Source organism: Prionailurus viverrinus, chromosome D2 (genome assembly GCF_022837055.1).
Source record: "Prionailurus viverrinus isolate Anna chromosome D2, UM_Priviv_1.0, whole genome shotgun sequence".
Classification (NCBI taxonomy): Eukaryota; Metazoa; Chordata; class Mammalia; order Carnivora; family Felidae; genus Prionailurus; species Prionailurus viverrinus.
In genome coordinates this window covers 76,661,870-76,685,274 of record NC_062571.1, presented here as the reverse complement: position 1 = coordinate 76,685,274, position 23,405 = coordinate 76,661,870, and the positions used below count along the sequence as shown (strand labels likewise).

The following is a 23,405-nucleotide window of genomic DNA, read 5'->3' as shown; positions in this document are numbered from 1 at the left end:
GGCAAATTTAGACAGTAGATCAGTGGTTGCCTAGGACTGAGGGAGCTGGGGTTTGGAGAAAAATGAAGAGTGACTGCTAATGAGCACAGGGTTTCTTCATGGAGAACATACATAATGAATATGTTCTAACGTCGATTGTGGTAACGGTCACAAAATTCTGAACACATTGAAAGCCACTGAATTATATGCTGTAAATGGGTGAACTGTATAGTACGTGAATTTTTTTTTTTTTTTAATTGGCAAACAAGCCTAATACTTGAGGTGAAAAGGCAACCAAGGCAGAAAACTAGAAAATCTATTAAATTCCAGAGTCTGGAATAAGACTGCTTCTGCTCTAATTACAGAACACAGACGAGGCCCCAGCAAGTCTGAGAAGTGACCGCACGAAAGAGTCCGAGGGCCCTGCTGGGAAGGACGAGGGCACTGAAAGCAATACACAGACATCCAAATGAGAAAGAGGTAGAAAGAAACATAAGAATTGGTTTTAAAAATATGTATGTTTATGAAAAATAACAGGAGTTAAGTAGGAAAAAAATATGTAAAAATGCAAAAAACCGAAAACTAGTCTAAAAATTTCAAAGTAATGTTGTTCCTTCAAAAGCTTGGGGCAATGGAAATAACCATTAAGACTCACTAAAATATGGACAATGATTATTTCTAAGTAGTGGGCTTTTTTCCCTTCTCCTCATTTACAATTTACTATGAAATCAAAACAAATAACAGTGATTGCTAAGCTTCTAAAAGCTCCCTTTAAATGGATTTATATGGCAATTGGAATAAAGATCCCAAAGATTTAAATTAACGTGTTGGAAAATAAGCAAGCAATTCATGATTTCCAAAATAGCTGTTCTTTGCCCTTTCCTCCTGTTTTTCACTGTTGAAAAGCTCTCCTAAAAAGGGGGGAAAGGCTTAAGTGCAGATTTCTAAAATGATAATCTCCTCAGAGAAAGGTGTGCCAAACTACTCATGAAAATAAGATCTGGAAATATTTTCCCTATGTCATGTTTACCCCCAATTAACAGGGATCATTACATATTTTCAGCTCTTAACATGGACCACACCCTTAATGCCCATAAGTGCTATAGTTAATATGGTCCAATAGTGCGGTAAAAACATTCAACTCTCTTATGTTGGGGGTAAATCTCATTTTCATTTTATTTAAAGACAATCTGTTTTACTTGAGAATATCAAGAGAGAAAAAAGGAAAAATGTGAAGAATGAAAATCTCAAAGTTTTCATAATATTCACATTTCTGTGTTTAAAAATTCCACATAAATGTCATTTGCTTGCCCCCCCCCCCCATTTTTACAATAGCCAGCTACGAGTCTCAAGAATATTACAGATTAGGGAGCAAAAGGGTGTCAGAAAACTTCCCTGAAAAATCCAACAAGGGTCCCAGGGTTCTCTGGATGAGGAGTGACCGTACATTTCCCAGAGTGGGGAGTGCAAATGTGCAGACCAATGACTGACAGGTGGATAAAGTGCCAGACAAGCTGGTCCCCTACTCTAAATCTAACTACCAGGGTCCCTAGCTTAATGCTTAAACCAGAACGCCAGTGCTCCCCCTCAAGGCAAAGGTTGGTGACAGAAAAGTCAGGCTGATCTTCCAATTTGTCAGCAAAGCCATCCAAAGACACTGATGACACATTTATTGGTTTAGTAAACTAACTGAGTTTTTGCTAGTCTGGCTGCCCTTCCCTACGATAAAATGCAAACAAAAACTGCCAAGACCTGCTTTTAGTAGGCTTAACTGCTACCTAAGTTATTTGTCTCTAGATCAGCAATAATGATTAATGTTCTAGCACTGGAACCAATAAAGGGGAGTAAGAAATACTCTAATCTTTTTTGATTCCCATAATAAATAAAATATCAGGGTCCTCTTAAATTCAATTTAATGCTGGTTTCTAAAAATTAGATTGTCAAACTTCCAGCACAATCTGAAACATAAAAATAACCGTATTTTTACTTATTTTTCTAAACAATTTAACCCTGTCCCCAAATTTCCTCCCCAGGAGACCAGCCCAGAAAAACATGTATTGAACTGTGGGATAGTGGGTGCTCTGGTACCTGTTACCTGCTGTTTAGGTACTAGGGAGGCAGCTCAGTGGAGTGATACAGGACCAGATGGCCTGAGTCCAGGCCCAATCCCCATGATGTGCCAGCTGTGACTTAACTCTTGCCAAGTCTCCTTCCTTCATCTGTATAGCGTGGATCCAACAGTGCTCACCTTATAGGGTGCTCTGAGGCATCAGATGGATAAGCCACTCAACCTTCAGGGCCTCACATATCACATAGTGATGAGGACACCCCAGGACCAGGGCAGAGTGAGGACATCCCTAGAGGCCACATCCCTGCACCAACTGCAAACATGATACAAACGCTTTCGTGGGCTACTTCTACCTACTGGTGGTACAGTTGGTGGAAAAAAAAAAAAAAAAATACTGGCCCTGGGAAATCTCATTATTTTGGCCTTAAGTCCCTCTACTGTAGGCTTGGTTTCCTTTTGAAAAATTAAAAGATTGTACTAGATCAGTGGTTTCTTTAAGAAAAAAAATTTTTTTTAATTACAAAAACAAATATATGTTTAAAAATTTTTCAAGAAATACAGATAAAAAAGGATGTAGAATAAGTTAAATCTCATCACCTCCTTGACTCACTCCACTCTCTCCCAAATCAGGAGTTTTTAAACTGTACTGTGCAGAGTTCTGGGTTCCCTGGAAGCAGAAAATGGCTTTCCAGTAGAGGCCAGGTGGGCAGGGTCCCAAGGATCCCCTCCCCTGTATCACCACCTCTGCCTTTATGCATTTTATACACTGGATTTCACAGATTTTGAAAGTTTCCACTACTGAAGTGAAGTTTGAAAACCACAGGATTAAGTTACTTTTAAAATTATTATCCAGTTCTAAAATTATGATTTTGGACTATTAAACCAAATCCTATTTGTTGTTATATTTACATCAAGCTTCCATAAAATTTCCTGAGACTTCCACCTTACCTCTAACTCAAGATCCTGAGGCTCCATTTCAGAAAGCGACAGCACAGCAATTTTGGTAACTTTACAGACCTCATGGTCTCCTGGAAGTTTGCCCACCAACGCTTTCTGCCGAATTAAAATAAGCCACCATGGAAGATCTGAAAGAGAAAAAGTCACACTAACGTCTGGTATCTGTAAAATGCTACTATCCTAGCAAGCTGAAGACGAATAATCTAACAACACAATATACATTAAATATAACCCTTCAGGGTGCCTGGGTGGCGCAGTCGGTTAAGCGTCCGACTTCAGCCAGGTCACGATCTCGCGGTCCGTGAGTTCGAGCCCCGCGTCAGGCTCTGGGCTGATGGCTCAGAGCCTGGAGCCTGGTTCCGATTCTGTGTCTCCCTCTCTCTCTGCCCCTCCCCCGTTCATGCTCTGTCTCTCTCTGTCCCAAAAATAAATAAACGTTGAAAAAAAAAATTAAAAAAAAAAAATATAACCCTTCAAAGTAAAGCACACGACAAAGATATAAAAATGGCCCCGAATATGGAAAAAGATGTTCTGTCTCACTCATAATTAGAGAGATGTAAATTAAAATGTAGTGATGCCACGTTTACCTATCGGACTGGGGAAAATAAAAGGTATGACAGCACATTCACTGGCAAGGCTGTGGGGACACAGGCACCATCATACAGTGCTGGTGGGAATACAAACAGGCAAAACTTTTCTGGAGGGAAATTTAGTGACACCTAACAATAAAACATATGCACTTACCTTAAACCTAGCAATCCCACTCTTGTGAGTTCACCCAAAGATATGCAGCCAGCCCAAAAGTAGGTAAACTCAAGTCTATTCATTGCAGCGGTTTGTAATTGCCAAATACTAGAAACAATTTAGCTGTCCAGACATAGGACAGTGGTTGAATAAACTGGAACACATCCTCTCAGTGGAATACTATGAAGCTGTAGAAAAGACATTAGGCATGTTCTAGGAACTGACAAGAAACGATTCCTGGATATATTACATGGATAAACTGGAGATACTTATAGAACAAGGATATAATGAAGTCATAGATGACTTATCATCAAATCAAAGTACAAAAGAGTATCTAGAGTGTGCCACCTTTTATGGAAGATATGAGAAAAAACACACACACTGCTGAGTTACACACAAAAATAAAAGAGAAATTAGAAATTAATGAGACTGGTTACCTACAGAGAGTAGTAGGCAGAAATATGATGCAAAAGGGGGGAAATGGAGATAAAAGGGATCAGGGGAAATGACAGTTCTCTGAGTATACCCTTTTGTATAGTTCTGACTCTCAGGACTACGGTGATATTTCACATCTCCTCAAAAATAAGGAAATAGTTGCTTTCAACCAGAATGGGGAGTGGGGGCAAGACTAAAAATAAAAACTAAATGCAAACAGCAACTTAACTCTAATACAAATGGAAAATGTAACCACATGGTTAGAAAAAACTCACCTAAATAACTCTGGAAAACATTATTTTTTTAAGGATGAAGACAAAAAGAACTATATATCATACTGTACTCTGGTTAGTGAATTTGTTGGAAGGGCGTGAGTTAGCGATTCCAAAACCACTTTATGCGCACACTAGGACCAAGCAAATAATATACTGAGACGAACGGGTGGGGTGAGAGGGGAGGGAGATGGTAAAACAAACTAAAGAAATCTTTAAGTACAAGAAAGAAGGAAAGAAAACACCCAAGGGCCCAACAATGATCTTTCCAATCCAAATTTTTTATTTCTCACAAAATTTTTATTTATTTTTTTAAAGATTTTTAATTAAATGAGAAATGGTCTAGAAAAGACGGCATGCAAATGCTATTTTTCAGTTCATGAGGTTACAGACACCCTTAAAAAAAGTACTCCCTAATTAGCACCAAAAATAAACATAATCAAAATAGTGTTTCAGTAATTTCTTGTGGAAAAGCAACATGATGGATATATATTCACCATATAAAAAATGTTCTTAAAAGAGATATATAGTATTTCAATTTCCCCCAAATATCAATCAACTCACATTCTAGGGACTGTGCTTTGAAAATGTGCTTAAGACATCTCATAGATGCAAGAGTTTGGAAGAGTTTCATAATTCTTTATAAAGTAGGATGGAAATTTACTCCAAAGTTTCAAGGCTTTTACAGGCCATTTCATTATTCATTATCATTAAACATTAAGCAGGGACCTACCACGGGCTACGGAGTATTTTAGGCATGGATCAAAGTTATCAAGCACCTATCATATAATAAACCTAACACATAATAAATAAAGCACATAACACTTGTTCTTCAGAAAGGTAGGAGTTAGCAACAAACAATATACTGTTGAATGTCAATACAGTATTTTGTTGAATAAAACAAAATCCTTACTATAGGATTCCTAACCTCACAGGAATAATTTCTGTTAGAGTGCTGGCAGTTGACCAGGCAGCCAACACTAGGAAGTCCTTTCCCTAGCTTATGCCTTCTAGCTGGAGTTGACTTTGGATACATTTCATATTAACACTGCAAATTATGGTTTTAATAAATAACAGCAATGAAAAACACAATATGCATAATCAAATGTAATAAATATCTTTCCAATAAACCACCTTATGGCATAGTGCCAACATATAAAAATATTAACCTTCGAACAGAGGTTTTGCTCCATGCATAAATTCACTTGGGAAACCAAAACGCATTTTTTTCTTTCATAAAAATACTGATCCTGCCAATACTGAAATACAACTTCCAAACCCAAACACATTTTAAAATATGCATACTTTTAGAGCTTAGTTAGCTAGTTCTACAGAAAAAAAAATATGAAAAAAGGTGTTCTTTAAAAATATATATATTATGGACTGAAGTTCAATATGTTTGGGGAGTTATAATGAAGATTAAATCTGAAAAAGTATAATGTAAGTGATCAAACAACAGAGAAAATCTGTAGTGGGCTGGACTTTGAGGTCAGAACTCAGACTGGAATTTTAGCTCATCACTTATTTATCGGGTACCTAGCAGCACAATACTTAGCTGACTTCCTGGTTTTCTTATTTGTACAGTGGGATAAAACTGCCTGCTACAGAGAATAGTTACGAGGATTAAATAATCTTTATGATTCATGTTATTGTTACTAAGAGCTAACGTTTACCAGATAGCAAAATATACTATAAAGCAGGTAAACAAAACAATGGGGTAGTGGTATAGGAATGGCCAAATGAACACTGGAAGAGAACAGAGCAGACAGACACAGACCCGTAGAATATGAACACCTGGTACATGATGATAAAGTAGGGGAGAGCATGTAGGTCATTAAACGGTGCTGAAACACATACTGAAGCATTGGTGGATAAACAGGGCATCTGGAATCGGCTTTGAAATAATTTAGCAGCTGGAAGTGTGCGAACCATGGATTTAAAAAAGGCTTTTTTATAGCTAACTTCCAACCAATCTACAAACTGCATTGAAAAGAAAACATGAGGGGTGCCTGAGTGGTTCAGTAGATTAGGTGTCAGACTCTTGATTTCCAGTCAGGTCATGATCTCACGGTTCTTGAGAGCAAGCCCCGCGTCGGGTTCCATGCTGAGCCCACTTGGGATTCTCTCTCTCCCTCTCTTTACCCCTCCCCTGCTCATGCTCTCTCTCTCTCAAAAGAAATAAATAAGCCTAAAAAAACTAATAAAAATTAAAAGAAAACATGGAAAGTAAAATTAATAGGGGAATAGATTTCTACTAGTTATAATCTAAGGAAATTGGGATGATGAAAATATTTTGGAATTAGTGGTGATGATTGTACAACTCTGAGAATGTATGAAAAACCACTGAATTGTACATTTTCAAAGGGGTGAATTTTACGGCATGTGGATTACATCTCAATTCTTTTTTTTACTTTTTTATTTAAAAAAACTTTTTTAATATTTTGAGAGGGAGAGGGAGAGAGAGTGAGCAGGGGAGGGACAGAGACAGAGAGGGAGAGAGAAAATCCCAAGGAGGCTCCATGCTGTCAGCACAGAGCCCAGTGCAGGGCTCAAAATCATGAGACATGAGATGATCACCTGAGACAAAATCAAGAGTCGGATGCTTAACTGACTGAGCCACCCAGGCAGCTCCTCAATTTTTTTTTTAAAGTTCCTTCTAAAAAAGAGAAAAGAACTTGTTAGGAGTCTTACCTAGCAAAGCAGAGAATAAAAAACCAAAAAGTGTATTTTCTGCCCAAGACAAAGGTAAAACTAGGACAGCCTATTAATTCTTGAATTACATCAACATCACTCCAAACAGCTACCAGTTTTCACTAGTGTTGAAAAAACAAAACAATTAAAATTATCACAATGGAAAGAAAATGAAAATTTTGAACTGGACACAGAGCTATCTCCAGACAAAAATCACTGACTCTAGAAAACAAAACAAACAAAAACCTCATGGAAAATAATAAACTTCATTTCTATAATTATTTTGCTTTAGGTGAAACCGCACATAACAACCCTGTAAGCCTGAAAGTCTGGCAAGAATGAACATGTTAGGAACAGGGTTAAATGATCCAAAAATATGTTTTATAGTTTAAGAAAAAATGTAGAAGCATCCAGTCACTAGTGTTTGGCAGTTCCAGTATGCATCAGGCAAAATTCTATAATTAAATTTTTAAAAGCACCAATGATATTAATTTATATCATCATCCACCAGGGAAAAAAAAGTGTGGCTCAATGAAAGCTGCCACATTGAGATCTGGATGTGCAGTGCAACCAAGTCAAAGGTAACTTTGGCGTAAAGATACTCTTTCACCTTTTTTTAACATATTACAATGGGAGAAATAGTCAGTTTTGTAACCCTGGCTCCTCCAGGAAGAGACAGACAAGGAACTCTGACTTCCCCAGCAAGATAAGAAAATGGATTAGGAAATAATTATCTTGAAAAGGATGACCAGTAGGGCAAGCTAAAACAATAGTACTGGAAAAGATTCAGTTGTTTGCTCTATACAATAATTGACTCACTTAAAAGGGTAAAAACAATTGTGGAATAAAGATTTTCACCAAAAAAATTTTTTTATCCAATTTCAGAAAATGTTTTTACAGACACTCATGACCTCACCTCTGGGAAGTATTCCATCTACATGTTTCTCGACATGGTATCCATCCTACCAACATAATGATAAGCATGTGATCCAACGATGAGTGGCCAGCAATCCTTTTTTGTTAATGTTAATTTTATGAAGAATATATAAACACATTCATTTGCTTAAAAATGTAAATGTTGGGGCACCTGGGTGGCTCAGTCGGTTAAGTGTCCGACTTAGGCTCAGGTCATGATCTCACAGTTCCTGAGTTCAAGCACAAAGCCTGGAGCCTGCTTTGGATTCTGTGTCTCTTTCTCTCTCTGCCCCTCCCCTGCTCTCTCTCTCTCTCTCTCCTTCAAAAAAAACATTAAAAAAATGTAAATGTTAACAGATAAAACTAAACTTCCTTTTGATCATTATTCCCCCTTCCACAGATATTCTTTATATCAAATCCAAACCCCACTTCAGGAGAACAATTAGTTACTATGCTTGGCACTAGCCCTTTTACTTACTTTTTATTTAAAAAAAAAATTTTTTTTTTGAATGTTTTTGAGACAGAGCATGAGCGGGGGGAGGGGCAGAGAGAGAGGGAGACACAGAATCCGAAGCAGGCTCCAGGCTCTGAGCTGTCAGCACAGAGCTCGACGCAGGGCTTGAACTCATGATCATGACCTGATCCAAAGTCAGATGCTCAACCGACTGAGCCACCCAGGCACCCCTGGCATTAGTCCTTTTAATCTTACTTAAAAGCTTAAAGATGACATATAAAAAAAGACTATTTTTTTAATATTTTGAGAGAGCGCATGTGTGAGCACACACCTGCATGCAAGGGGGAAGGGGGAGAGAGAGAATCCCAAGCAAGCTCCACGCTGCCAGTGCAGAGCCTAGTGAGGGGCTCGATCCCACAAACCACGAGATCATGACCTAGCCAAAATTAAGAGTCAGACACTCAACCAACTGAGCCACCCAGGAGCCCCTTAATTTTAGTTTTCATATGAAACATTCAAATGTATATTGATTTACCTAGAATTTTGAGAATGGGCTACTGATGGGTATTCAGTGTTGCTATTTATTCTTCTTTCTTTTTTAAAAAATTTTTAATGTTTATTTTTGAGAGAGAGACAGAGTGCAAGAAGGAGAGGGGCAGAGAGAGAGAGGGGGACACAGAATCCGAAGCAGGCTCCAGGCTCCGAGCTGTCAGCACAGAGCCCAACGTGGGGCTCGAACTCATGAACATGAGATCATGACCTGAGCTGAAGTCGGACGCTTAACCAACTGAGCCACCCAGACGCCCCTTATTCTTTTTCTTTATAGCGCAACACAGCTTTATCTACGTATTTCCAGAGTATTCAGTTCAGCTTTCCTAGAAACCATTAGTCTTCCGTTTACACTTAGAGTTGATGGGCTTAATATTTAATCACATAATTACAATAACGAGTTTAACAGATATAAACAGGTTTGGGAACAAGCACCATCCATGATCCACCAGGAGAGAGCGAGCTTCCTGCACAGTCCTCTACCAGCCAGCAGCTTTCAGCCTTCAGAGCATCCAGCATATCCACCAACAGGCTTTACAGAGAGGCAGTGGGGGGAGTTGGTTCATCTGGTAAATGGCTTAAGTGAGATTCAATTAAAAGAACTCCTCAAAGAAATGCACATGCAGTACATATTCATATGTGCCAGACAATTGAAGTGAATGAAATATTTGTGTGAAAAAGATTTTGCTTTTCCTATTTTCTTTTCTTCTGGCTCACCTTGTCCAAAGACTGGTTCTAATTTGAACTGGTTCAGTAAGGTAGGAATTTTTAAGACTTTATTTGCTTATTTATTTATTTACTTACTTACTTAGCATACAACCATAGTTGTTTTTTCGTAGCATACAACCACAGTTTGTTTTGGAGGTTCTGTTTTCACTGCTCTTTTGGACACTTTCTACTTTCTCTGTATCTCTCTCCAACCATTCGTTATGACCAAAGGCAAAAATAAAAAGAGAAGCCTGCTGTTGACTCTCACACGTTTACCTCCTTTAGCTTGCTCGCAAAGAGTAGACTATATTCCTGAGGACAAAGCCACCCTGCACCTCTCCTGGGTCCACTTCTCAGAGAAGGTGGGAAATGCGAAGCAATGAGCACAAGCTGTCTTAACGCAGTCTGTGTAAATGGAGGGCCCGGCACGGCAGAGTCCATGACTACACCCACATGCAAATAAAAACTAACCCAAAGACAGATGGGTATTATATACTCCTAGTTATTTGTCATAGAATATTCGAATACAAATATTTCAGTTCTTGAAGGGCTTCTACAGATGGTATCTCAGGGAGGGGTCTGCGTTCCCACAACATATATTGGAAGATGGAGACACACTGGCGAAGAAGGAAAACGAGAATAAGGAAAGGAGATTAGAGTTGGCTCACCTTTTCTTTCTTCTGTATCAAAGTGATATCAAGAATACTTACATGATTCTCTGTCATTTCAAATTGACAGTCTGAACCAATTTAAGTTAAATGACTCACTGCTCTTTATAGATTTTGAAGTTATGTTTAGGTGCTTACCAATTTAAAATTGTTATACCTTTCTGGTGACTTAAATCTTTTGGTATTATCGAAATGTATATCATTCTATGCTTCTTGCCTTAAAGTGTGCTTTGATATTAGGGGCACCTGGGTGGTTCAGTCAGTTAAGCGTCCGACTTCGGCTCAGGTCATGATCTCACAGTTTGTGGGTTTGAGCCCCGCGTCGGGCTCTGTGCTGACAGCTCAGAGCCTGGAGCCTGCTTCGAATTCTGTGTCTCCCTCTCTCTCTGCCCCCCTCCTGCTCGCTCGCTCTCTCTCAAAAATAAACATTAAAAAAAAATTTTTTTAAGTGTGCTTTGATATTAGTATACTGCACATCAGTTTTCAGGAGGTTAGCATTTGCATGATTTTTTCTATCCTTTTACTTTCAACCATTCTGTATACACATACCTAAGGTACTTGCCTTGAGAGCAGCTTGTAGATGGATTTAACTGTTCTTCCAGTACGAAAGCTTTGTGCTTTAATGGAGTTTAAATCCATTCATATGTAATTATTGATGTATTTAGAAATCAATCTACCATCTTATTTTTTGTCCTATCTGTTCTATGTACTTTTCTTGCCTTTGGGGGATTTTTAAAATTATTGCTGTTCTATTTCTCCCTTTAGTCACATTTTACAATCTTCTATTATTTTGTTAGTGATTATATTGTAGGAGATGAAAACATGAACCTGACCTACAAAAGCCTTTTTTCTTTTCTTTTCTTTTTTTTTTTTTTACACTAGTTTTACTAGTTCCTGGACAGGGGAAAGGACCTTAGAACACCAATTCCTTTCAATTCCTTATCATTTCTACTGTTGTGTATTTTAATTCTATCTTATTTTAAACTCCATATAAAGTCAAATTCCTTTAAATTTGCCAACATATTTACGTCTCCTGTAGACAGAGATAGAAGGGATAGAGATCCCTTCCCACATCTCCATGCTCCATCTAGAGTCATTTACCTTTTGCCTGAAGAACTCTAGTATTTCTTGTTAGCAGATCCTGCTGGTGACAAATTCTCTCAGTTTCCGTTTGTCTCAAAATGTCTTTATTTTCCTTAACTTTTGAAGGTGCAAAATTCTAGACAGGCACTTTGAAGACATCATTCTGTCGTCTTTTGGCTTCCATTGTTTCTATCAAGGCTCACTGCATGCCTTTAAATTTAATGTGTACTTTTCCTTTGTCTGCTTTCAGGGTGTTTTCTTTGTCTTCAGTTTTCATCAGTTTCATTTTGAGGTGCCAAAGTGTGGTTTTCTTTATACTTTTCCCCTTGTGGTTCAAAGTACTTCTTAAAGCTGTGACTTGTATTCATAATTGGTTTTGGAAAATTTTTGGCTATTATCTCTTCAAATACTGCTAGTCTGTTGCTGTCAGAAACAGAATCTCTGACTAGTTTCTCTTGATCTCATTTTTTTGAATGTATGAAGTCTCTTCAAATGAGCCATCATATATTAACACACTATACATTATAAGAGAATCTAATAATTGGGATATCTTAAGGGCTTATCTCAGGATAAATTATGCTCCAATTTGAAGGATCCTGTTTTTGGTTTGTTTTTGTTTTTGTTTTTTTTAAATACAAATCTTTGGTAGGAATTCAAATTCAGTCGGATGTATCCATAAAACCTACTTCATTGATACCCACTGCATAAACTATTAATTAGCCAGTTAGTACTTTTATATGAATGTGAGCAAGACTCTATAAAGTAGGTTTTATGCAAATTTATAAATTAATTTAAATTTTTAAAGATATGGATCCATAGTATATTTAATATGTTTTATATTTAAAGCCATTTCTATTTTTTTTAACTACATTAACAGAAATGCTCCCCCTCCCCCTTAATAGAAACAGATCACTATACATCCCTGAATACATTTTAGGGAGCATTGTACATCGAGTAAGTGGAATTGCAAGTTAACACTACCACTATCACTTTCAGTCAGGTACCTAGCAGCTAAGAGTACATGACATTGGCCTTCTAATTCTCTTACCAACTCAAAAGCCAATTATTAATTTGTTGATCTTCCATACATAGTAGTTACTCAATGCTTCCTGACTGGCTGCTCTGTTGACTAGTAAAGGTCCCTCAAGTCTGGGTTTATAGAAAATTGACAATGACTCACAAAGAGAGCATCTAGGGCAAGAGGCACTTTTAATAGGCACCATTTCAAAAATACCAAATGGTGGAATCAGAAACATATTCAGGTCAGCTTATGATGCTTTAGGATGAATTTAGGTCCCTGATAATGACCTGCCATAAAATGAAATAATCTCTGACACTGTATAAAAATATAAAATCTTTTGTGTCTGTAATAGTTTTAGAAAACTAGAAAAGTCAAACTTATAAAGTGTCATTGGGCAAAATGAATTTATATATAAAAGTACATTTTCAACATAACTATAGCTTACCTTCCTTAAAGTGCAAAGATGTATTCTCCTATGTTTATTAAAAACTTTAATGTATTACATATTTTCCTATTAGGTATAACAAGTACATGAAGTATAACTGGGATTTCTACTCATGATGCAGGTTTACCAACAGGAAGATAAATCACTGGTTGAGAGGGGGCACAAGCATGCCTCAAGGCTGGAGGCAACTGGCCCCTCCAAGAGGGGACCCCAAGCCCACAGGCAATAACAAACTTATGACCAACTCAATTCAATCAGTAACTTTCATTTTCTGCTCTGGATGGCTGATACTGGCCCACATCTATATAAATGACAACTTACTGTATTTATCAAGAATCTCTTTTCTTAAACAATTAGGCCTGACAATAATTTGATTATCATCACTTCAGAATGTTCAATAAGATAAAAAGTTCAAAAAGAATTAAAGGGGGAAATAAATATAGAAAGAACCTTTATAGGTGGTCCATACACACAGTCACTCTTAACGTAACAATCCTTTCCTTCTGCCAAAGCTAAAAATGTTAATATCACTGCCATATGAATCACTGAGAGAGACTGGAGTTTAAGAACAAATGGCTGGGCACCTGGCTGGCTCAGTTGGTTAAATGTCGGACTTCAGCTCAAGTCATGATCTAGTGGTTGGTGAGTTCAAGCCCCATGTCGGGCTCTGTACTGACAGCTCAGGGCCTGGAGCCAGCTTCAGATTCTGTGACTCTCTCTCTGCCCCTTCCCTATTCATGCTCTCTTAAAAAATAAACAAATGTTAAAAAAAAAAAAAAAAAAAAGAACAAATGGCTTATAACTAGAAAATGGAATGGAAGGGGCACCTGGGTGGCTCAGTCATTAAGCATCTGACCCTTGATTTCAGCTCAGGTCACGATTCATAGGATTAAGCCCCCTATCAGGCTCTGTGTGGACAGTGTGGAGCCACTTGGGATTGTCTCTCTCCCTCTCCGCCCCTACTTCACTCTCTCTCTTGCTCTGTCAAAAGAAATAAGCAAACTTAAAAAAAGAAAGGAAATGGAATGGTAGTGGAATAGCATAAGAGGCAAGCTGGCCCATCTCCTAAGAATCTCCCTGCCCGAAGATATGAAAATCTGATTAGAAATGCGCTCGGAAACAAGAAGCTTGCTTATCTGACAACCACTGGGAAAGCTCAAAACTGTGGGTCACATTTGTGTGTCCAATTTGTCCTGCCAGGGTGGTGGAACCATCTGCACCAAGGAGACTGGAGCTCAGATCAGGGACAAGGAAGGTGATGGAAAATTCTGAAGTGTAAAGTGATGGAAGAGACTGAAGGGAGCAAAGAGAGGAAGTAAGGGCCATTCAGCAGCCACGTACCTTGGGAGAGAGTAAAAGGAAGAGCAGAAAAGCAGAAAAGAGTGAGAAGATGCCAGAGAAAGGAACCTCCTGCCACGTAGCTGCCTGCTTCCCAGACCCAAAACCATTCACAGAATAGGTCCCCTACAATTAAAGAATCTTTTAAGGGTTAACCAGGAACCTAGTCACCACTGAAAATTTTACCCCCAAGATAATAATTCTGAGACCCTCATGAATAACAACGTGAATATAAGATGACTACGTTTGAATTACATTTTAAGTCATTCCTACTTTGGTAGAAATATTAGGTCACAAATAATACTTCCTTAGAATGCTTCCTTCAAAGCAACTTGAAAAAGTACATGAAAAAAAAATCATCAAAACTTACCTCAAAAGAGGTATTTATTTTTTTAATTAAGATAAAATCAGGGGGCGCCTGGGTGGCTCAGTCGGTTAAGAATCTGACTTTGGCTCAGGTCGCGATCTCGAGGTTTGTGAGTTCAGGGCCCACATCAGGCTCTGTGCTGACAGCTCAGAGGCTGGAGCCTGCTGCGGATTTTGCGTCTCCTCCTCTCTGCCCCCCTCCACTCATGCTCAGTCCCCTTCCCTCCCTCCCTCCCTCCCTCCATCCCAAAAATAAACATTAAAAATTTTTAAAAAGATAAAATAAGAAGTAATAACAGTGTACATCACAAGTTACCTTCCAAAATGGCTTCACTGAGATATAATTTACATACCATAAAATTCCCCCATTGTAAGTATACAACTCAATGATTTTAATAAATGTATGGAGTTGTAAAACCATTATCCCAATCTTCACACGTTTTTAAAAATGTGAGTTGTCAGTAGACAATAAAACAATCTACTTTTCTCACAATGCAAATGGATGCCGACAATCACATGGGTATTTAAACATAAGAAGCAATATCTAAAAGGCGTGCCCCAAGAACCAGGCCTCCAGTGGAGGCCGAGAGCACCACAAGGCTCTGCCAGACTTCCCTTTCTTCCCTCCAGGGCCCTTGACAGCTGGGATTTTCCAATGGCTTTTCAGGAAAATACTGAGGCAAAGCTAGTGACACTCCACTCATTCATCTCTAAAGTAGGTTGAAGATTTCATGTCATCAGTGTCCTAGCCAAGTCTCTGCGGCAGACTAAAATCACACTTTTTAAACCACATGCATAATACATTTTACCATTTTAATGATGGAGACATCTTCCCCACGTCAACAGTGGAGAAGGAGCAGATGGCCAGCACAATCTGAATGAACGAGAGCTACCGCGGTGAACCGTGTCTCTGGCTGTTCAATACTACGACTAGTAATTCACTTAATTACTAAACCAAGAGCCTCTATTGCCACTTCAATCAAGATTCCTTACAGTTTTCACGCTATTCCTGAAAATCTCATGGAATATATATTTTTCTTTCTATATTCAGACACTTCTTACCCTACCTGAGCTTATCTTATCTTCAAAATAGATTTTTTTTTTCCAAAATAGATTTTTAAATTTTTCCAAAATTGATTTAAAGAGCTTTTGTGATCCATTTAAAGCCTCCAGCCTCATGCAACCTCTTCATGGAGATCTCCGCGAAGGTACGACTATCTCCCCGGCATCGCACAGAAAACAGGAAACATCAATCATGTGGAAAGATCAATCATGCATCTTTTTTGCACAGCTGCTGACTCCGCCAAGAGCCATCTATCTCTTCTCGCTCTCTGCCCTTACCCTAGCCTTTTCCAGATTACCTCGCTCATTTCTCAGGCCTTGCTTCGAACATCAAGTCCCCAGGGCTGCCTTCCATCCGAGACCCGCACCCACCAGTCAGGCCCCTCTGCCACGTGCTTCACCATATCCCACACTCTTCTCCAGAAGCTGAAGTCTAATGAGCACACAGTGTGACTGGGTAATTAATGTCTAGCTCCTGGATCCAATCCTAGACTCCTAGAAGCTTCGAGTTTTGTTCACCCTGTGATCCGCAGCACTGAGTGCACACCATGACACGCAGTAGGCGCCCCATAATTATTCGTTACAGTAGTATTTGCTGTATATTTATGAGTAGCCCTGCTATAGGCCAGCACAGGAGGACACAGCAATGAGCACAAGAGAAACAGCTCCTGTCTTCCTGGAGCTTATCCTAGGGGGTGGGGTGAGACAGGGCCATGAGAAAAAAGGAACACAAAAAATTAATGTGTAATTACAAGTGTGATAAGAGTATCATTCTTATGTCCCCCTAGACCCTACAATGGATTAAAAAAAAAAAAAGTGTTGATATTTCATGGTGCTTTTCTCTCACCTATTTACCATGTTACGTGTCCCTATTTTCTGCTCCTCAAATCGGTAAACCCCACTGATCAAACCAAAGTCAGACACATTCAAGTTGTCAGAGATAGCCTACATTACACCCTCGCTTGAACGTGGAACTGCTCGCAAACGTGTGGGGAAGAGGCCTTCCTCATATTGTGACCCTATTTCAGAGACAGGGTCTTAAGGAGGTAATTACGTTAAAATGAGGTCATTAAGGTGGGTCCTAATCCAGTGTGATTGGTGCCCTTGTAAGAGGAAATTTGGACACAGATACACACAGAGAAAGGCCAGTGTGAAGACAATGTGAAGACACAGGGAGAAGACAGCCATCCACAAGCCAAGGACAAAGACCTCAGAAGAAACCACTCGCCAACACCTTGACCTCGGGACTTCTGGCCTTCAGAATCGGGAGAAAATACATTTCTGTTCTTTAAGCCCCCCAGTCTATGGGACTTTGCTATGGCAGCCCTCACAAACTAATACTGTTCCTAAGTCACACCTGCTGACACTCCACAGAGCTCAGAGTTCAGTGACAGTCAGGAACAGTGGCATGGCTCACCCACGCCGCTGTTAAGACTGTCAATGACATCTGTTCAAATAAACTTATGTTCCCATCACACTAGACAAGAACAAAAATTCGTGCCTTGAAATGCAGAGAATAAGTAGGAGGGAAACAGGAGTGAAAAAGAGTTTAAGTACAGACATGTTATCCCCCCCGGCCCCATCCTCTACCCCCAGAAGGGAAGATGCTCCCAGGGGAACATGCATCTCAAATCATTACATTAGATCTGGTACATCCAGCGAACGAACCTCCAACCAGCCGAGCTGATGGTGTGGCCAGAGCAAGAGCTTTAGCGGGCCCTAAGGAGGCCTGGGGATGAGGCATCACAGGGCAGAGAATGCAGGGAGGGAAGAAGGGTGGGGAACTGGGGGGGGGGGGGGGGGGGGGGGAGTGACACACTGGGGTGTGGCTGCAGTTAGCTCTTGTGGGTGGTGGGTGAGGGAAGAAAGAGCAGTAGGGGGCCCAGAAAAGATGTTCCTTTGCTTCCTCCCCACTCCCCCTCTTAAGAGCCAAACCTCAAAAGGGATGTGATGAGAGGGAGGGAAAAAAAAGTACAGAGATTACTTTCCCTGCCTTTCTTACATTTTCTTTCTCCACCTCCCCCTTTTCCAAAGTCCTGGAGAACAGGTATCCCCAGTGCTTACCAACCACTTGTTCTGAGTCCAAAGGCAAGCGGTGCAAGGAGGGAAAGAGCATATAAACAGAGGCTGACCACAGGAGATGCCCATGTCCACCACCTCCAAAATGCCCACACTTTCACTGCATCACGAACTCATCGACCAACAACGTCTATCTGTTCATTGCTTGTATGAGACAACTTTGCATCGTCTGCCCAGTCCAAGGCCTCCTACTCTGATCAAAGAAGTAAACCTCTGGAGCGTAGTTGAACTTTGAGAACCAGGGGAGGCCGATGGCCCAGACAGCACCAATAGCAATCTCTTTTTAGGGGTCTGAACTAGACTCCCTACTCAATCCCTGATGGCTATAGGCAACCTCCGGGGGTTGTAGGGAACAGGAGCTGTTGTTGGGCTTGAGGGCTGAGGGTATCATTTATGAGCAGAAATTTTGTCCTACATACACAGAAACAGAAAGCCAAAAGAAGAGAAAAATAAAGGAGATACATAGGAAAGCAGTGCTCAGAGACCCCCGGCCCCAAAATGTAATCTCAGATCCTGTAAAACATCCACTTCTTGGTTTTGGTCCCTGGGGTTTCTAATAAAACTTCGTTTTCTGTATGCTGATAGGTTTATTTTTGCAACCAAAAGAGGCTTAATAAAATAGTGATAATTTATTAAGTACCTCCAGGTATATTACCTCATTTAATCTTGTTTTACAGCTTACAAAGCAGAGGCTCATGGGCATGGTGGCCAGAGTGAATCAGCCTCCTGGGATACAAGCTTTGTAAAGTCTCCTCCAATGTTGGCTCTGGACTTGGCTATGGGACTTACTTTGGCCAATGGGATATTAGCAAGCTCGATAAACCTTCTCATACTGACACTTGTCTTCTTGGCACTCAGCCACCACCTTGGAAAAATGTCCAGGTATCCAAGAGAGAGAGAGAGGACCTAAGGGAGGCCTTGTGTGTAAGAGAGGATTTACACGGGCAGAGATGCCCCTGGAATGAAAACAGATACCGCAGGCAAAATCCTGGGTGGACATGGTCACATGAATGACACCAGATGACAGAAGAGAAAGGGCAGAAGAGCTGCTTGGTCAATCCATAGTATCATGTGATATTTTATGTTGTTGTTTTAAGGCATTAAATCCCAGGGTCTTAGCAATAGGTAAACAAAACAGATGTTAAGCAACCCCCTCTATTTCTCAAAGCTAAGAAATAAAGCTTGGATCCAGATCTCCTGATTTCAGTGATTTATTCACTGCTGTAGGATGTGACTGAAACTGAAGAAAAATAACTCAAAAGTTTCATAAGCTTCATTTAAACAATAGAAAATGAGTTTTAGCTCAGAACACTCAGCTATGAAATTATCCTGTCAGCATATAAATGAATTAAAAATATATTTATGTAAATGTGGACAGGTAGGAGAATGTTACTAAAATACTTAGCATGGTTATACAATGTCTAAATGCTTTTCTCCTTGTACCACAGAATTATAAAACTACCAAAGACAGAATATTCAACAATGCCTTTTTTTTTAATGTTTATTTATTTTTGAGAGAGAGAGAGAGAGAGAGAGAGAGAGAGAGAATGGGGGAGGGGCAGAAAGAGACGGAGATACAGAATTCAAAACAGGCTCCAGGCTCTGACCTGTCAGCACAGAGCTTGATGCGGGGCTCAAACTTGCGAACCATGAGATAATGACCTGGGCCGAAGTTGGACACTTAACTGACTGAGCCACCCAGGTGCCCCGTGGTACTATTTCTAACAGCAAAAATAACCCCCTAAACAATTACCCAATGACAGGAAAAAGGACAAATTTAGGATATATTCATACAATAGTGAAAATAAAAAACTAAAGCTTCATATATCAACATGGATAAATCTCAAAAACATCAAATTAAGTCGGGGAAAAAAAGAAGTAAAAAAACCCACAAACAGCTTAATAGTAAAGTCCCCAAATACAAACCTTAGCAACTTACTACTTAGGGATACATATGTAATAAAAGCAGTAATGAAAATCAAGGGAATAATAAACACAAAATTAAAAATAGTAGGTGCTCTATGAGCACCTGGGTGGCTCAGTAGGTTAAGCGTCCAACTCTTAACCTCAGCTCAGGGCTTGATCTCAGCTCCACGCTGGGTGTAGAGCCCACTTAAAAATAAAATAATAGGTGCTCTTGAAGGGAAGGAAGCAGGATACACTTGGAGAAAGGCACAGTGAGGGATCCAAAGACCTTGGTCATGTTTCATTTCTCAATTTGGGTGGCAGATATATGTATGTTTTACAACCTATACTGTACGTCTATAATAAATAGCTTTTTTATCTATGATACATTTCATAATAAAAAATTTATTTAAGACTTAATTTTATTGTTTTAAGTGACCTCTACACCCAACGTGGGGCTCAAACTCATGACTCCAAGTCACATCCTCTACCAACTGAGCCAGCCAGGTGTCCCGATAAAAACAAATTTTAAAAAACAACCAAAGAATCTAACAAAGGAAAATTAGATGGTCTCCAGTAATAGGTGCTTTACAACACAGAGAAAGCAACCAAGCTCCCAAATGCATAACAATTTTATTTTATTTTTTAAAGATTCTATTTTTAAGTAATCTCTACATCCAATGTAGGGCTTGAACCCACAACCCTGAGATCAAGAGTCACACACTCTACCCACTGAGCCAACCAGGTGCCCCGCAACAATTTTATTTTAGAAGAGTAAAAAAGGGCATACTACAGAGGTAGCTAGGCTCCCAATTACACAGTAATTATGGTAAAGCTGCCTATAGTTTTTAACTCATTAAAACTGATGCCAAAGGAAAAATAGATATTTAAATATAGTACTTAAAATATTTCAGTTAGTCCTTTTCAGGACTTTTTGGAACCTGCCTATAAAACATCTCTTTTCTCATCAACAAAATTCCCTCTGAACCCCAGATACAAGTGTCTGTCTTTGAAGCAAGGGTCTGGTGAATAACCTAGACCTTTCCTCAGTTTGCCCTGGAAAGGGCCACACTGCATGCTAAGAGAACCATGCCCTTCCTAAGCCAGAGTTGATTGCATCCGGGATGGACAGCTGACCAAAGTAGGCCAGTCATGGCCTGCCACGTGCCTATCTGTGCAGTCTTAGTCCTACCACCCTCTCCCTTGAAATCAGTGCAGTTTGTGTAGTTTTGTCAGAGCACCTACCACAATTATCAGACAATTTCATATTTATTTCAGTGATTACTGACCGATATCTGTCTTCCCAAACTGTAAGCTCCACAACAAGGGTGAAAACAGGTCAGTTTTTTCTCACTATTGCGTTCTACCAACTAGCATAATTCCTGACACATAGTAGGTATTCAATTTTATTTTTCTTTAAGAGGAAGAAAGGGTTGTAAAATTATCCCTCCTCCTCCCTCAAGCTTTATTTTTATTTCATGAAACTTACATGGAACTTTACCTACTTTGGGCAGACCTAAAATTAAGGCAAAGGAATCAAAGCCATAACAGAATCCACATTCATTCTCAAAGAAGAAAATATCATAGGATGCCACGTTAAATTTGACAAATTTAAGGACTTGATAGAAACATACCTGAATGAAGCTGAATTTTCCCAATAACACCTTCTACCAATCCCAAACAAATGGGATTCCAGGCAAGAAGTAGATCAGTAGCTAAAATAAAATAAGAAGCAATCATGAGAAAATATTCATCAGAAAACATATTAAAACAATAGCAGCCTATTCTAAATGATCAACATCCCCAAAGGGCAGTTATGAACATCCAGAACTGTAAAGCAATTTGTGAAAAAGCATTAACTCCGAGGTCTGAATTAAGGTTTCTGACATCAGGACGTGATGGGGAGAGAAATGACAAGCCGAAATTCTACTCTGATGGGAGGCAGTACTTTGGCGCCCTGCAGTGGAGGAAAGAGGCTGGTACATTGCAAGAGGGCAAGTTAGAGGAGTTCTCTAACCATCCTGTGGCCCATAGCTAGTCCCAGATTCAAAGACAAGGCCTGGGAAACAGCCACAAAGATGTCGACTTGCTGGATCACACTCTGGAAAATATGTTTTCCCAAAGAAGCTTACACCAAGCAAAGAAATCCAGAAAGCCAGTGCTCTTTTATGTGACTTCTCTGGCAAAGGCAGTAAGAACCACTGCCATTTCCTGAGTGTCTACCATGTGCCAGGCATCCCAATCAGGGGTCCTTAGAACAGAACAGAACGCAACGCTTTGGTGACTCTTCTCAATTCTCCCAAGAATGGCACATAACTGATATTATTCTCCACGACCAGACAAGAAGCTAATTCATTACACACAGTGGATGTGTGAGAACGTCAGGGCTTAATTCCCTTGTGAGAGAAACCCAGGTTGCAAAAGTCTGTTAAATACACGGAGATAAATGTAGCTCTAATGGTAACTCAATAGCTGGAAAAAATTACCAAGAATGAAAACAATATTTGTCTTAGCAGGAAATTTAAATTACATTTTAATTATTACCATTTAAATTTTATTTTAGTGAAATTTATAACCAATCTATAACTCACAGGGTAATTACAGACTCAATAGTTCATAGTCTCCAAATTCATTTGAGTTTTGACTACTGTATCTTAAATGTCTTTGTTGTTAATGATCTACTCAGTGGGAGGCATATGAAGTTGACTCCTCTTTGGGCAGAAATGCAATTCAAAGCAGACCTGCATGACTCACAGTCTGTGCTCTTAACCATCCTGCTACAGAACCTATACATGGAACTAACCAATAAGAAGATATTTACATTTTAAGTAATATGCATTCTTACTATAAAAGTAATACTGTACAAAATTGGGAAAAAGTATTTTATCACTCCCATTCCACCAGCCAGATAACTTATTTTGCTATGTTTAAGGTCATACTTTGTGTGCATACCAAATCACAAGACTGCAAATATAGCAGTATATGCAAATTGTTTTTCTTATAACATGAGTATTGTCTCATGTCTTTAAAACATTCTTCAGGGCACCTGGGTGGCTCAGTGGGTTAAGTGTCTGACTCTTGATTTCAGCTCAGGTCATGATCTCACAGTTTGTGAGATCGAGCCCCATGTTGGGCACTATGCTGACAGTGCAGAGCCTGCTTGGGATTCTGTCTCTCCCTCTCTCTCTGCCCCTCCCCCACTTGTGCTTTCTCTCTCTCACTCTCAAAAATAGATAAACTTAAGAAAAAAAAAAAAACTCTTCAAAACTATAACGTCACAGCTACGTAATTTTCCACCACAGGAAGCACTTCCTCACTCTTGGGCATTTAAGTGATTTCTAGTTTGTCCCTATTATTAAAATATACTGTAATAAATGATGAACATTATGCAAATATTGTATTGCCTCCCTAATTAACAGCTTTAGGGCAGATTCCTAGGAATGAAATTCGTAGGCGAAAACAAAAAAATTTTAAATATTCAATTCAAATATTCAAATATTACCAAATTGCTTTCTACAAAGGTTATATACCAAGTTAAGATTTCTGCCAGAAACATATAAAAATGCTTGTTTTAAAACACGCTTGTGGCCATTCAGAATTTTTTTTAAATTGTTCTCATTTGCTGGCATCCATTGCCTAAATGATGTTTATTTTCTTTTCATTGCT

The 23,405-nt window shown here is 39.3% G+C and overlaps 1 protein-coding gene across 4 annotated transcripts in view; it reads right to left on the bottom strand.

Annotated features, from left to right (window-relative positions):
- The window catches only part of INPP5F (inositol polyphosphate-5-phosphatase F), a 98,494-nt gene that overhangs the window by 55,514 nt on the left and 19,575 nt on the right, over positions 1 to 23,405 (bottom strand). For all 4 annotated transcript variants that reach the window (XR_007145237.1, XM_047824638.1, XM_047824639.1 and 1 more), the window contains exons 2-3: positions 21,374 to 21,454; positions 2,996 to 3,132 (exon numbers count right to left, since the gene is read on the bottom strand). Coding sequence is in view for 3 of the 4 variants with exons in the window: in XM_047824638.1 (XP_047680594.1) it covers positions 2,996 to 3,132; positions 21,374 to 21,454 (218 nt within the window). In the remaining variant the exon portion in view is untranslated. The remainder of the gene's footprint in view (positions 1 to 2,995; positions 3,133 to 21,373; positions 21,455 to 23,405) is intronic.